Genomic DNA, 15,062 nt, shown 5'->3' on the forward strand with positions numbered 1-15,062 from the left:
AAAAACCGTACGCTTCCTCACGTGGCACAACTTGCGCTGCAAAGCTGACTTGGCACCTGCCAATTGGTCAGAAATATAACCTTTAACCTTTGTAAACAAATATATATATATATATATATTAAAAAAAGTTAGAATCCACTACGTGATCGGATCTCAGTGTTAAATTTTAATTTATTTTAACCGTATCGGTTAACTTCTTCTTTAAAAAGAATCAATAAAAAACCTAGAAACATCACGGAATTTAGAATAGAAGCCGACCACCTCCTGCTACCAAGAAAGAAGCTTACGTAATGGAAATTAATAATTAATTGTAGCAGATAAAAGAACGAGTAGTAAATTTTTATTTATATTTCTCCATACATATCGGTTGGTGACGTAAGCGGACATGTCCCACGTGGATGGAACACGTGTCGACCGATGGGGTCGCTTGGCTGTACGGTGCGCGCTGCCCGAGATCATCGCACGTCAGGCGTCGACTTTTGCCCCATCGGCGCACACCCTGGTCCACGTCTGGTGGGTCCCGCTCGATTATTTTTTTAATTCCCGGTTCTGCCCCCGGGCTCGCTGTTCCTGGTGGGGCCCACATCGCGACAACGAGGATCTCAACCGGTGTTCGTGCGGTCCCAGTCAGGGACCACTAACGTCCCTCGCTGCTCGCGAAGGTTGGCGCGAATCTCGGGGCGATCGAAAGGCGTGGGATCTCGGTGCGAGCGCGACGGTCTGCGTCTCGCTTTTAGATTCGGACTCGTCATCCTGCTGTGATCTGATCGATTATCTTGCGCGATCCCATCGATCAGACGGTGCAGAAGCATGCATCAGCTGTCTCGTTTGGACACACGAGTTATATACACTGCTGAGGAAAATTTGGATTACATGGACCCACCACTCCATGATTAATCCTAATCATAGACTCCAACCCAGCCAACTTGAGATTAGACTCATTAAAACATGAATAAATTAATTTCGGAATGCAGGTCAAACTGACCATGAAACAAAGATCTATTCTAAATTTAGTGTGCAAATGAGTTGACCCAATTAAAGTTACGAAAGTAGCAATTCCAATTTAGATCTCAAGGTCAGATTTTTATTAAGTTAGATTGATATGAATTTGCCTACTTGCCCTGGTGGCTGCCAGTACTGGTCAATACTTCCATCATGGGGACCAACATGTGATTCTACTACACTTTAAAGAACTGCGGGAGAACTAGCTATCAATGCCTCAAAAAGTTAGCCTCTCTCAATGATGCTGCCCCTCATAACCCCATGTATAAGCGAAAGGGCGTTTGCTGTTTGGGACCAGACAGGAAAACAGCGTGAAAGAAAGCTCTTCGGTCTTCGTCTATCAAATCGGGTGGTCCCTCGGCCTCAGGCCTTTTCCCGCTCTCCAGCTCCAAACTCCCAAACCCAGGTGGGATAACTCCAGACACCCACATAATTCTAACCAACCCTATGGGTTCCTTCGGGTGCGCCCACGCCGACCCCACTTCTTCGTGAACGTCACGTGCGCTTCTGCAATACGGCTTCCCCCGCCGCTCCCCCCCAACCCTCGGGTTCGATTCTATCCTTCGCGACGTCGACCGTTGGATCGCACCCTGCACAGATCTCGAAGCAACCATTCTGCGATCCAACGGTGAATGCGTGCTAAGGGAGGAGAATCCTTCTTTCGCCCGAAAGAGACAACCCCTACCCTTTTCTCTCCCTCCCCCCTCTGCAACGCGGCCCAACGTCCCACAGAGATAATAGAGAGAGAAATAATATATTTTTAGGGAGAGAGAGAGGAGTAGCGCGCTGCAACGCCCTCTGCCGGTTGGGACGTCCTCCGTACGACCGGTCGCAGGCTTTTGATTTGCCCTTTTCTTTCACCAATATTTTTCCTTCTCTCTTTCTCCATCCATCGCATTCGCCACACTATTATTGCCGCGAGACCGGACAATAAGCACGCTCGAGGCGGGGTGAGCGCAGAGATGGGGGCCTCCATGCGCGGCGAGGGATGGGGCGGTGACCGCATCGTAGCTGTTCCTCCTGTCCTCCGCCGCGTAGCGCATTTATACCTCGCCAGTACCACCCCCCACTCCCCCCTGTGCCGGGCTCGCAGTCCATGTCCCCCCTTGCTCCGCGCGCTCAACTTACCGCGGCGCGCAGTAACGCCTCCCTTTACTGTTACCTCTACCTCTGATATATACTGCTGCTACGACTACTGCTCCTGCTGCTGAGGCGTTGGATCCGGTGACTCGCCAACGATAATGGCGGCCGCGGATCCGCGAGCGGCGACGACGCCGCCGCAGGTGGTGGCGCCGCCGCCCAGCCCGAAGTCGCCGCCCAGGTACCCGGACCTCTGCGGCCGGCGGAGGCTGCTGCTCGAGGTGCAGATCTTGAACCGGGAGATCGGCTTTCTCGAGGTAATCCGGAGCTGCTCTTAGCTCGTTTCTTGATTTTTCGTGCTCTCTGTGTGTGTTTGATCTGATTTCTGGAGGCAAAACCGAGTAATTTGAACGGAAGTGGAGAGAAGTTACTGTTGTTATCGGAGTGGCCTTGTCCCATGAGATTAGAGGGACTCGAGAAGATTAGTTTCTTTAGTTGAATGAGTTCGATGGCGTCATGTAGAGTTCGTAGAATGAGATGAGATGAGGTCAGGATTTCAGCGCTACGAAAACTGAGCTGGTTAGCTAGCAGCAGGGGACAAGGAGTTCAGCAGTGGCTAGTAGCATCGTTACTCTTGGGCATGCTTTCTTTGGTCATTTTTTAGTCTTCCAAAGAAGATATTCGCTATCCCGTTCTTTCATGATCTCCACAAATTGGTCAATGTGGGAAAAAAGAGAGTTTTATGAGATAATGCAATTCCTTTGGACTTGTGATGCCATTTGTAGTAAATTAAAGTGGTAGGTCCAGGGATTGTGAGTGGACAGGGATTGTTATGATTCAAACTAATTTGAAACAAGAAAGTATTATTTTTAATTTTACCTTTTTTATAATTTCTAGAAAGTGATTTAGCATATGATGCAGTGAAGGATATTGATACTTTTGATATGAGAGAGGAATACAAAATTGAGATTAAAGGTTGCTAGATACCGTGGTTCCTTTCGAAATAGTAGCACCAGCTTGAAACTATAAAATGGCTTTATGAATGTAAAACAAAATGGCATAAACGTTGATAAAGCAAAACGTGAATTTAATGGATACTCTGTTATCACACCTGTTATTCGCTATATTATGCTTTCGATAATTCTTTTCAAATTGGAGTGCTATAGCATGAGATTGTAAAGACATAAAATAACCTAACAATTAATCTTTTGATTTTGAAATGGAGCAAAAGTTCCCCAAGTGACTATCATAGCCATTATAAAACACTATTGAAATGGTTAGACATCTTTTAATATCAGAGCGCAAAGGGATTATCATTTTATTTTGAAGTTAAAAAGGTGAGATATAGTTGTTGATTATACATTCATTTTTTACTTTCAACAAGAAGACATTTCTCCACATTCAAGAGATAGATACACTCATATTTGCAAAGATTTCAAAACAAATTAAGATCTAAATCTACAAGATTTCTGCTTTCATGTTTTGTTTAGGGACTTGAGGAATAGAACTGTCAACCAATTTTATGAGGCAAGGAATAGAATTTTGGACCTTTAACTGATTCTATAATGACCAAAGAAGTACCCTAAGATGCAAGGAAAATGTACATTCACGGGACTTCCTGATTTTGTATGTCTTCTACATCTCTACTATTCTAAGCATCTCAATTCATTGCTCAATAGTAGGGTAAAACATTTTGGGTTAACATTTTGAATTCTGACCTTACCTTAACCTACTCCATCCTCCTTAATGAGGAGGTTTCTCGTAAAGAGAAGAATCTTTACTGTGACATTTTATTTTTTTTATTAAGAGGTAATTTCATTCCAAAGGATTACATGTTCAGGCTGGGTCTTAATAGGAAGGTCTGGATCTTAACCCCTAAAAGGTTTCTTGAGAATGAGACAAATGAAAATTAATATAGTAAAATAATAAATTTGTCTGGCTTGCCAAGAAGGAAGATCTCTAATTTGATTCCCTAGTCAGGAGAAACATAAGAAAATTTTGGCATATTTTAGGAATTTCTCATTTGACAAAAGAGAGAGTGATATATCCAACCTTTTCTCTGTCTTTTTTTTTTAAATTATTTTTAAAATTGATTTTGCTTAGGGCATTTGCTTGCTCATGCACTGTATCTGTTCCATTTGAAATATATATTTTACATTCTTTCTTATTTGCTTATACATTCTATCTTTCTATTGTAATTTTAGCATTTGGAAGCACTTGCTAGCTTGTTTGTAATATCTTTACCTTCTTATGATCCATGGTTTCTTTCAGTAAAGTTTCCTAAGGATCTTAAAGGAATAAATCCTTTAAAGTCTCTTTTGCTTGCTTGCTCATTTTATCTTTCTGTTATTGTGTTAACATTTGAAATCTCTTGCTAGCTTGTCTGTAATTTCTTTACCTTTTTATGTTTCTTACATCGTAATCTTGTAAGGATCTGAATGGAAGAAATTGCCTTCATCATAATCTCTTTGGCTGTAGTCGATGATGAAGTTAATTTCTTTATTTTTTTTTTTATATGTTTTTCATTCTTGGTGGGTATGCATATGTCTTTGGCTGTAGTTGATGATGAAGTTAATTTCCACAGTCTTGCGCTACCATTTGTATTTAGTGAAATTTTATTACATCAACTGTTTCATGGATTGTAGGTCACTGTTAGATTTTTCCTCTCCTCTTTGGTATTTAACTTGATTTGAGCCGTTCATTTGCATACATGCCATTTGCCTTTCAAAGACATACTCTTTAAGGAAACCTTTGTGGTCAACTTTTCAAATAAATGTATGAAATCTGATCATTTAAGGTGATATGGCATTATTCCTCTGTTTATTCTTTGTATAAGTAACAGGATTATAGGAATGAAGAAGAAAAATGGACTAAATTGAAGGCCAATACATGGTCTAATTAGTAGGAATGAAGAAGACCTGTCCAAGGGAGTCATATGGGCAGTTATATTCTCATCCTTGATTTTTAAGTTTTCCACTTCGGACTTTTGTTTTTCATCAATATATTCATCCAAAGAAGTGGCATCTATCATCTTCAATTCTGATCTACATTGGTTTAGATCATCAATAAAATTGTGAATGAGCCCATGAGAACCTCCTAGGTACTAATGCTGCTATGTTCTTTTTATTGTTTCTAATTTAGTTTTCAAAAGAACAAAAGCTCACAGAAATTTCATCTTGAGCAGGAGGAGTTACAATCACTTGAAGGACTTCAACCTGTCTCAAGATGCTGCAAGGAGTATGATTCTTTAACTTATTTCTTATTTATGCAGTTTTCTGCTTTTTCTATTGCTTGATGTCAGATGCCCTTCAGGTTTTTCCTCTCCAGTCCTTAGACCTCAATAACCTGGCTAAGTGATAAATGTATGAAATGGAAAATGTATGTCTTTCCTGATAAATACTTGACAACACGATGAGGTGATAAAAATTCAAATCTGCAAATGGAATACAACAAATAATTTACAAATAATTGTTCATATGGTGTTGAGTCGGGTCATTTGAGTCTTCTAATAGGCTTGTCAACTCCACTGAGCTTCAAACCAGGCTGTTAACTTTATAATTATGCTGAAAACTATTCTTTTACCTGTTAAGAGTAGAAATTGGCTTTCTTCTTTCTAAGAATATTTGATATTTGCTTATTGATTTGATTTATTGATAATTTGACAGGGTCAACGAATTTATGGGGACAAAACCAGATCCTCTTATACTTATGTATGATTCTTAAACCTTGTGCTTTATATTTTTAGCCTTTATCATATCTTTATAAATTTTTTTCTGCTGAACAGAAATAAGAAGAGACACAAGTCTTGTCGCTTTTGGAGGTGGCTTGGGTACTTGCTAAAATCCTTTCCTTTCACTTGTCTTGCATGCTGATGCTCTGTTTCATTCATGAGCAAAACCTGAATAAGTGCCAAATAAGGGATGTATTCAGCCAAGTGCCATCAAGCTTTTTTTAAAAATTTTTTAACTTATTTCACATAGTTTTAGTCTGGTTAGCAGGTGCATAACCACTCCGTGCCAAATAAAATATTCGCTGCTGTGCTTACATAGTTTTATTCCTGACAAAGAAAACTTCTGTCAGCTTGCTCCAGATTTTGAACCAAACAAAATTCGGACTTATTCCTGGAAGAACAGGATGAATTATAATATAGATGAATTTAAGAACTTGTTGAAGTTTTCTTTATTTGTGATTATTTGATATTTCTTTTAACATTTGAATGGATGGTTGAACTCAAGGTTCACCGTACTGGTACCGGACTCCGTGCTGGTGAAATTCTGTTTAATGTCGGTACGCGGTTCGGTATGGTACGGTAATGTTGGTACGCTTTGGTACAGCGTAGCGGTACAAGATCGGTATAGTATGGGTTGGTACAGTATTCCATGGTTGAACTTTTATATGACTTGATATTTTTGGCAACATCATGTAGGAGGACATATTTTCCCCCAGTTACTGTTCTACAGGGATAGTCATTCTATTTTAGTCAATAATCTAACTTCAAGGACATGGCTACCATTTTTGCACAACCTTGTTATTACCTTAGTTGATCTAATGTCTCCTTAAGCTATTTTATTTTATTAATATTCCTTACCAGTGTATTCCTTACTGTACGAGTATCTTACCAATTTGGAATTGTACGTGTTAGTACAATACGGTACGCACCTTATATTGAAATAGCTCTACAATCATTTTTTATCTTGGTATGCTTCGATAAGGTTCAGTACACCTCGGTAGAGGGTGGAATGGGATGGTACAGGGCAGTATGGAGCCTGTACTGATCCAAACTTGAGTTTCATACTGGTTCTCACCCAGTTCAGTATGGTACATCCTGTATCGGGTTGTATGAGGCCTTATGGCAATCCATGATGCCTGGCATAAGTAAATTTAATGGGCACAGTGCACAACTATTTCCTGCTTGTGCCTATACCTCAAAAAACTGTGCCAAGCATATGGATTATTTCGAGCCTCATGCTTATTCACTTCCCCAACCAAATTGCACCATAAGAGCTTAAGCTAAATTGCCTTGCTGCCCCAAACTGAGCATAGGACAAAGTTGACAAACTTAAAGATCATGAAAGATCGGAAGGCTTCATAGTCTTATTCTAAGGGTTTAGAAGATAGATAAAGATGCCAGGTAGGCTAATTTGGAAGAATCAGGTTTAGTAAAAATGGTTCATAGTAGACTTGTTAAATAGATTAAGATCACAAAAATGACATTTGTGTAGATATTAAAGAGAAAGCACATAACTTAAAAGGTTATTCAAAGGTATCTGTGAGAAATCAGTTTAAAGGGAATGTAACAGCAAAGATGTAAATATAATCCATTCATTAGAAGAACAAAGAAGATTAGGGTAAGGAAGAATTAGAGAGGAAGAGAGAAAGACTAAGATGAAACAGGAGGGCTGAAGCTGGCATCTATTCTCCAAACCTTTTCACAAGTAAAACCATCATATTGGTCCTCTTGGCCGCTTAATACCTCATAATAATAGCCTGGTGCTATATCTTTCCCTAGTTGGAGTCCTTAATACACCCTGCTCCCCTGAGAATTAAGGAGATCCAAGTCAAGTAGGTGCAAGCCCTCATAACTCGACATAGTTGAGGCCCTTCCTATTGGGTTGTCATTTGTGTCTCTTACACCCTCCCTTTACATTTGATGCAGCTGCATTAATATGCTTTCCATAAATTCATTGCTGGCCAACTGCCCTGTGATCCAATAAAGCTGGCAAGATTTGCTTTGATGTAATGTTGGGCTTCATGTCCTTTATATAGAAGTGCCATGCATTGATTAGAGATGGTGATGCCATCAGTTAAATGGTTTTGTAATGAATTTCTTGTAATATCATAAAGTGCATACTTACCATGCATAATCCTTCACACTGCTAACAAATCCACTTTAATACTATCATCTCTGTGCACACTCTGGTGTGCTTAAAACTTATATTGTTTTCAAGAAATCAAACCATGCAGCATTGTAGATGTTATTAGCACTTAAAAATATTTCACTTGAGCTGCTATTACCATGTGTTGTTTATGTAACATCAGATATATGCCTTTCATCTTTAACCACCAGCTCTGTTCTAGTTAATACCTTTGTTTAGCATTACTAATCACAAGCACTAGCTTTTTTCTTGTATTGAAAAACCAAATCTTTACCAGTCACCGTCTCCAAAGAAGTGCATCACCTACCAAAAGAAAGAAAAATGGTTCTAGACTAAGCTCGGTATTTCTAGAAATTTTATGTAACATGGGTTTCCTTGGCATTGAAGTGCTGATAAATGCTAGGGGCAGCTAATATGTCCTTCTGGACCTATTTTAGTCAATAATTTGAATGGACCAGGTTCTTTGCTTGAGAAATGGCCTTGATTAAATGGAAACATGCATTGGGCATAATCATACTATGGATTTATGGAAAGTGCGACATATGATTTCATTTGGTGGGCTTTGCATGGTGATAATGGCCATTGAAAAATATGAATAGTGTTGGCTGAAGTTAAAGACTTTGCCTTTTTCCTTGATTGCATAAAGTTATCTTAAGTTGAGGAATGCTAACGAATTGGTATACTGTCTTGTTATAGAGAGACTTAATAGGATGGCCTGGATGTCAAATCAGATTTAATTTTTCTGAAGCTTCCTTCTTCCTTGTTGAAAAAGATTTTTGTCTGTATTGCCTTTATTTAATAGGTTCTGCATCTGCAGAAATAACGGAGTAATGAGTTATAGAGCTTGCAATAAAAGCTGAGTTATTACCGATCCATGGTTAGTTAATGACCATCACCATTGGAGGTAGGACTTAATGCTGAGTTGGAGATGAGGTAGCACAAGAGGATACACTCACTAGTCACCACCCTCAACAAATCCAGCAAGAGGATAAAAGCCATGAGATACTACCCAAAGGCCAAAATCTAGAATTCATTCAAAATAATAACTACAATAACAATCCACAATATAATTATGCTCAATGCAGGTTTCCATGATGTTTAATTGTCAGTTATATTATTAAATACGAAAACAAAAATGTCACCTAATTCGACTACTAAATGGTCTAATAAATGGTAACTATATGAGATTTAATTAGATGCTTTATAGTATAAGGGTCATCAAATGTTCTCATGAAATGGGCCTCCTTACTGGGTTTATTTAAGGCCAAGTTTGTGGATACTGAGTGCCAGACTCTCCTGATTGGTGAGAAATGGTATCCATCCAAATGGTCCAATAATGTGTAACCAAATGCTTGATCATAAAATTCTTGATGAATTGCAATTAGTGTACTAATTTTTATGGGATCACAAGGATGTTTGAAAATCTTGGATGAAGTAAAGAATCATGATAATCAATGAGAGGTTTGCCATCATAATATTGTTCAAACTGAAAAAATAGCAAAGGTTGCTCCAGACAATGCACACATTTTTGTGGTAAAACTATCCTTCATATTGAAACATGAAATAAATTGCATCCAATGCTTCCTTAGCATAGTAGGAGGTTTAGTACAATATCGAAAATTTTCTTCCTCAGATGAGAAAGCTTGCTTTTGTAATTGATGGAGATATCATGCTATGAAAAAGCTTCATAGGCATAGCTTGCTAGATGTTTTTGTACATGTTACATGAGTTGTTAGGATATCCAACTTGATGTCAAAGCATTGTTATGTGATGGTTAAGTCTCTGATGCCAATAGTTGATGTAAAGGTGTCCATGGATCATGCTTAAAGAAGCGTGATTCACGAAGCCCACTCCATGAAGCTCATTCTATGCATCTCCTTTCTAGATCTCATGTAGCTAGCACTTATTAGGTTGGTTGATAGGCAAATTTGGTGAATTGGCTGTTCTATTTGACTATATAATTTGTATTTTGGACTTACGATTACTTGTGTCGTCTACCATGAAAACATGGGGAGACTTTGAAACTTGTCCTGTTGATAATGCATTTAGAGTGTTGGAGAAACTTTCGTCCTATGCCACCATAATAGTAGCTATGTGTGAGAAAATATCATCGAAGTTATTTTGAATGAAATTCTAGCCTTTGGCTTTTCTTCTGCTGCTTTGATCCTCTTTGTCAATTACTTGAAGATGGTAATTATATATCTTTTTCTTCTCTTGTGCTGCCTTTTCATATCCAACTTGGTATTTGATCCTGAACCATTTTGCTTTTTCTGTTTCTGTTACTCACAAGACATATTTACATGCATGGTTTAGAAACATAACTTCCTCAGGTTGAAAATGTCTGATGTAGGATTTAAACAATGCAATTGCTATTCATAGAAATTGATAATAATCATAGAAAGTTGATACCTAATGTTTTTGTTATCTTCAAATTCTTTTAGTACACTGTACAGTGATCCTGTTCATCACATGGTGGCCAATAAAATGCATGATACTTGTATGCTATGCTTAGCGACAATAGGTCAATTAATATCTATAATTGATAGTCCATGACCCAGATTTGGACTGTGCCAGGGAAACCACAACATAGCACACATTGAACTGCTATCATCATAACGTTTAAAAAGTCAAACCCTTTTTTATGCTGTTTGACAGCTTGTGGTTTTGTTTGACAACTTGTGGGTGATGGTATTACTCACATGTGTGGCCGTATTGAATGATAGTTTTGTTTCTGAGCAGATCAAAACTTTGCCTTGGGTTCTCATGGATGTGCTGCTCCAGTGGAAGCTTGCTAGAGCTCAAAAGACCGAGCTGCGGATGCCCATGCTCAGAGACTTGCAGCTGTTGCCAAATGAATTGCACCTGTTGCCCAGAGAATTGCAGCTGCCACCCAAGTATCTGCAACTGTTGCCCAAGAAATTGCGACTGCTGCCAAGATAATTGCAGGTGTTGCCCAAGGAACTGCGACTGTTGCCCAAACAACTGTGACTGTTGCCTGAAGAACTCCAACTGCTGCCCAAAGGACTGTGACTGCTGTCCCAAGAACTGCAACTGCAATTGTTGCCCGAGGAACTGCAACTGCAATTGTTACCCGAAGAACTGCAACTGCTGTCCAAAGAACTGCAACTGCTGTCCGGACAGCTGTGACTGCTGTCCAAAGAACTGCTTCCCAAAGAGCTGCAATTGCTGCCCGAAGGGCTGCGACTGCTGTCCGAAGAGCTGCGACTGCTGCCCGAAGACTGCTTCCCAAAGAGCTGCAAGTGCTGCCCAAAGAGCTGCGACTGCTGCCCGAAGAACTGCTTCCCAAAGAGCTGCAAGTGCTGCCCAAAGAGCTGCGACTGCTGCCCGAAGAACTGCATGTGCTGCCCGAAGAGCTGTAGCTGGTTCCTGGAGAACTGCATCTGCTGCCCGAAGAAGTGCAGCCTCTGTCCGAAGAAGTGCAGCTGTTTCCCAAAGAACTGCAGCTGTTGCCACTTTGAATGTGAATGCCCCTCTTGCCTTTGCTGCGAGGTCCCATCCTGCAGACCAAGCTGCAGTTGCTGCGATGGTTTCTTCTGCAAAACGCGTGGCAGCTGCCTTGATGTTTCCAGCTGCAGGCCATGTTGCAATTGCTCGGATCTTTCCTGCTTCAGGTCTGTTTGCTGCAACTGGGGTGTTTCGTGCTTCAGACCCCAATGCTGTCGCTGGGGATTTTCCTGCTCCAGACCACGATGCTGCAGCTGGGGGTTTCCTTGCTCCAGAACACGATGCATCCTTCCAAACCTCTCCTGCCCTCAGTATTCCTGTGGCTGCATCTGGTCCTGCCCAAGATGTACAGAGGTATGTCTGTGCCCAAAATGCCCTAAAACTTGCTGTATTACTGGATGTCTATGTTAGGTTAGATTATGGCATTGTATTCCTTTTATGGCCAGTTCTTTCGATATGCCATATTATTCTATTGGAATTCTGAATCATAATATATGTGAAATTAAAATTTTTGTCCTGTTATCAGTCTCAGAATGTTACCATAATCCGTTGTCTTCATTTCAGTTCATACTTCAGATCTTGTCTCAGAAATAGCATCTATGGTTGGCCCAACACTAACAATTTTCAGTTTAAGGAGGATATTTTTTTCTTTTCTTCTTTTTGTTGTCCTCTCTAAAATGACTAGCTTCTATAAGCCTCAGACTGCCAAGAAGATTAGGTATGAAGAAAAGGAAACTGAGACAATAATATCTATCCTAGGTTGCATGATACATCCATGGCGCTTCTGATCAACGTAAATGATATTGAGTTGACAATATCCTGCTCGAGACTTGTGTCCAGGCCTTGTTTGTCTCATACTTCGAGTTGTGACCGCAACAGAGGTAACTTCCTTCTCTCTGAATCATGGTAATAAGAAAATTATTCTCATGCCACTGAGGATTGTTGCACGGTACCTACTAGGATCTGCGCCCAAGGAATCTAGGGAAAATGAAATTATAATGCAGAAATATTCTAGAACAAAGATGGATGGACAAAATGCAGATATGATCGTGTGGGGTACTATGTGAGTATGAAAGTTGGTAAATAATGAGTTCTGTAAACATTTTCGGTTTTGTAATCAGAGTGGGACATTCATATCTGCACCTAGAAGTGCCTACATTGATCTGAATTACCATAATGTTACACTGGATTGCCAAATCAGAAGCGTTGCACCAAACCTGAGGTAGTTTTTAAAAAGAATTATTGGTGAACGAAGATGGAAAACTGAACCCTTAGGACAGGGCTTGATGGATGCGCGTACAACCATGTCTATTACTGAAGGTCAGCAGACGAAGAAAGAAACTTTTTGTTGCTAGAATTTACCCCTTTTTTCTAACAAAATAGATTGTGCAAGGAAACCTGACTTTTATGCTGGAATTAAAGGTGCATTACAAAGTTATGGTGCACCTAAGAGTTCTGCTGCAGCTGCCAGGTTCTTTAAGAGTGCTCAAAAGCTCACTTATCACTGCCAAAAAAAAAAAAAAAATGGAAGGAAAAACCTCACTTATCATGGTTGTGAGGATTGCCGCCACTCAGAACAAGGAGATTGCAATGGAATGGAAAGTATATCGGTAAAGCGGTACGTGAAATTGAAATTTTACTTTTAGATATAATGAAAATGATAATTGAAAACAAAATTTACTTCTAAATTGTTTTCATTAATTAAAGTTCATTTAGTTTCCTCTGAAAAGGAAAACTAGATGGAACAACAATTCTCCATTACCCAAACAAATTCCTAGTCAGTAAATAAGTTACGGAGTAATCAGGCCTTCGTTGGACCACTTATACTGCCATCAAAGTTCTGGCAGCTTGGACGGGGGCGAGCAGCCCGACCGACCTCGATGTGGATCCGAGGAGTGTAGTCGTCTCGGGCACCTCCATGTCGTGCCCCCATGTCAGTGGCATCGCCGCCCTGCTGCGCGAGGCCGTCAGATCCGCCCTGAGGACCACGGCCTGCGATTTGGACAAATTCTGGCGAAATCATCAAAGATTTAGCTACCGGGGAGGAATCCACGCCATCTTTTCGTGGCCCCACGGGGCTCTCGACCCTGGTCTTTTCTGTGACGCTGAGGTTGACGACTAGTTTGCCTTCCTCTCTGCAATTGGACGCAGTCCTCAACAGGAATAAGATCGGTGTGAATTGTTGTACCGTGATATTGGCTACGCCTGATGATCTCAGTTATACTTTCTCTGTTGCGTTCTCATCAGCCAGCGATATTGTAAGATACAGTAGAGTGGTCCATCGGAGGACCCGAAGATGCCATGTATGGGGCTGGAATCTCCTGCCCACCCGGTGTGGATGGCACGGTTACTAAAAGCAAACTTGTGTTTGGTTCATTGGAGGAGAGCTTGTCGTATAAGATCTCATTTGCTTCAATGGCCAACAGAGTAGTTACCGACTTGCATAGTTTTGGATGGATTCATGATGTGATGTGAGGAACCCCATTGTTGTAAGCTGGCACGCGAATCTTGTGTCTTCCATTTAAGCTGGCTATGTAATGTAGTCTTTAAGATATTCCATGTTTGATTTGGGAAGAAGGGAAAAGTTTGGAAGATATGAATTTCTGATTAGTTCAGTAATAGCCGTTGGATTTAGGGCTGAGAAGAATTTCAGCAGATGAAGGCTATAAAATTTTCAGATAGTTTGGATGATCAAATAGGAAGATCAGAAATTGTCTGAATGTGAATATATTGTTGATGGAAATAAGAGAACTCAACGTATTAAATTTGAAGAACCTTTGTTGCTCTTCAATTTTTTTTTTTTTTTTGGTAAAGTTGCGCTTTAATTTAAAGGTATCTGTTTTGGCTAATATTTAGGATAGACATGGGAACTGAACTGCTATAAGTGTTTTGTGATTTTTTTTTTTTTAAAAGCACTAGATTGCAACACCATACTTTCTTATGTTGGAGAGAGATTTGATTATCAACAAAGTTTAAATCTAAATTCTTTTCCTTTTTTCTGGGCCGTTGATAAGGGACCTTAGGCACCTTAACAACCAGCATGATCACAAAGGTAGGAGTGCTTCATACTTTATTCTCCTATTATAAAAGAGAAACCTAACCTCAGAAAGTTGGGATGATATTAAAATATCTACATGGCCAATTTGTAAATTATCTTAATCATCATCACAAAGGCATCTCATTCTATAACAAAGTATTATAGCACAAAGGCAACACGAATTCCATTTGGCATGAAGACTGCAACATAATTCCAATTGCCACATAATGGCCAGCAGTCCAACATCCAGATTCAAAGCAGCAAGCCATGTTTTTGCACTAGCTTATTCTTGCACTTAAATTTAAACATTGATCTTTCCAAAGTGCCAGCCAGCTAAATTCACTTGGCATTGGATAACTCACTAGGTGTTGGATACCTGGGTTCAATCCCACCCACACCCTCATTTTGGCTAGGGCTTCAATAACAACAACATAGGAATAAGCAACTAGAATTGTTACAAAACGGACACTTTCTCACCCAACAGGTTAAAGCTATAAGCCAAAACCTGCATGATAATACCAGCAGTGAATAACCGTCAAGAAACTGCTGATTCTGCAACCGACCATCAGAATAGAATTGGAACATTTTTTACAATGCAGCCA

General features: G+C 40.0%; 1 protein-coding gene across 1 annotated transcript; it reads left to right on the top strand.

Annotated features, from left to right (window-relative positions):
- Window positions 1-1,762: 1,762 nt before the first annotated feature.
- Window positions 1,763-12,509, top strand: LOC105053080 (uncharacterized). Its single transcript, XM_010934104.4, has 6 exons — window positions 1,763-2,399; window positions 5,267-5,319; window positions 5,748-5,792; window positions 5,867-5,911; window positions 10,698-11,777; window positions 12,183-12,509. Exons 1-6 carry the CDS (start codon window positions 2,244-2,246, stop codon window positions 12,331-12,333), a joined length of 1,530 nt encoding a protein of 509 aa, XP_010932406.2. The 5' UTR covers window positions 1,763-2,243; the 3' UTR covers window positions 12,334-12,509.
- Window positions 12,510-15,062: the final 2,553 nt, after the last annotated feature.

The sequence above is a fragment of the Elaeis guineensis genome, chromosome 10 (genome assembly GCF_000442705.2).
Source record: "Elaeis guineensis isolate ETL-2024a chromosome 10, EG11, whole genome shotgun sequence".
NCBI classification, from domain to species: Eukaryota; Viridiplantae; Streptophyta; class Magnoliopsida; order Arecales; family Arecaceae; genus Elaeis; species Elaeis guineensis.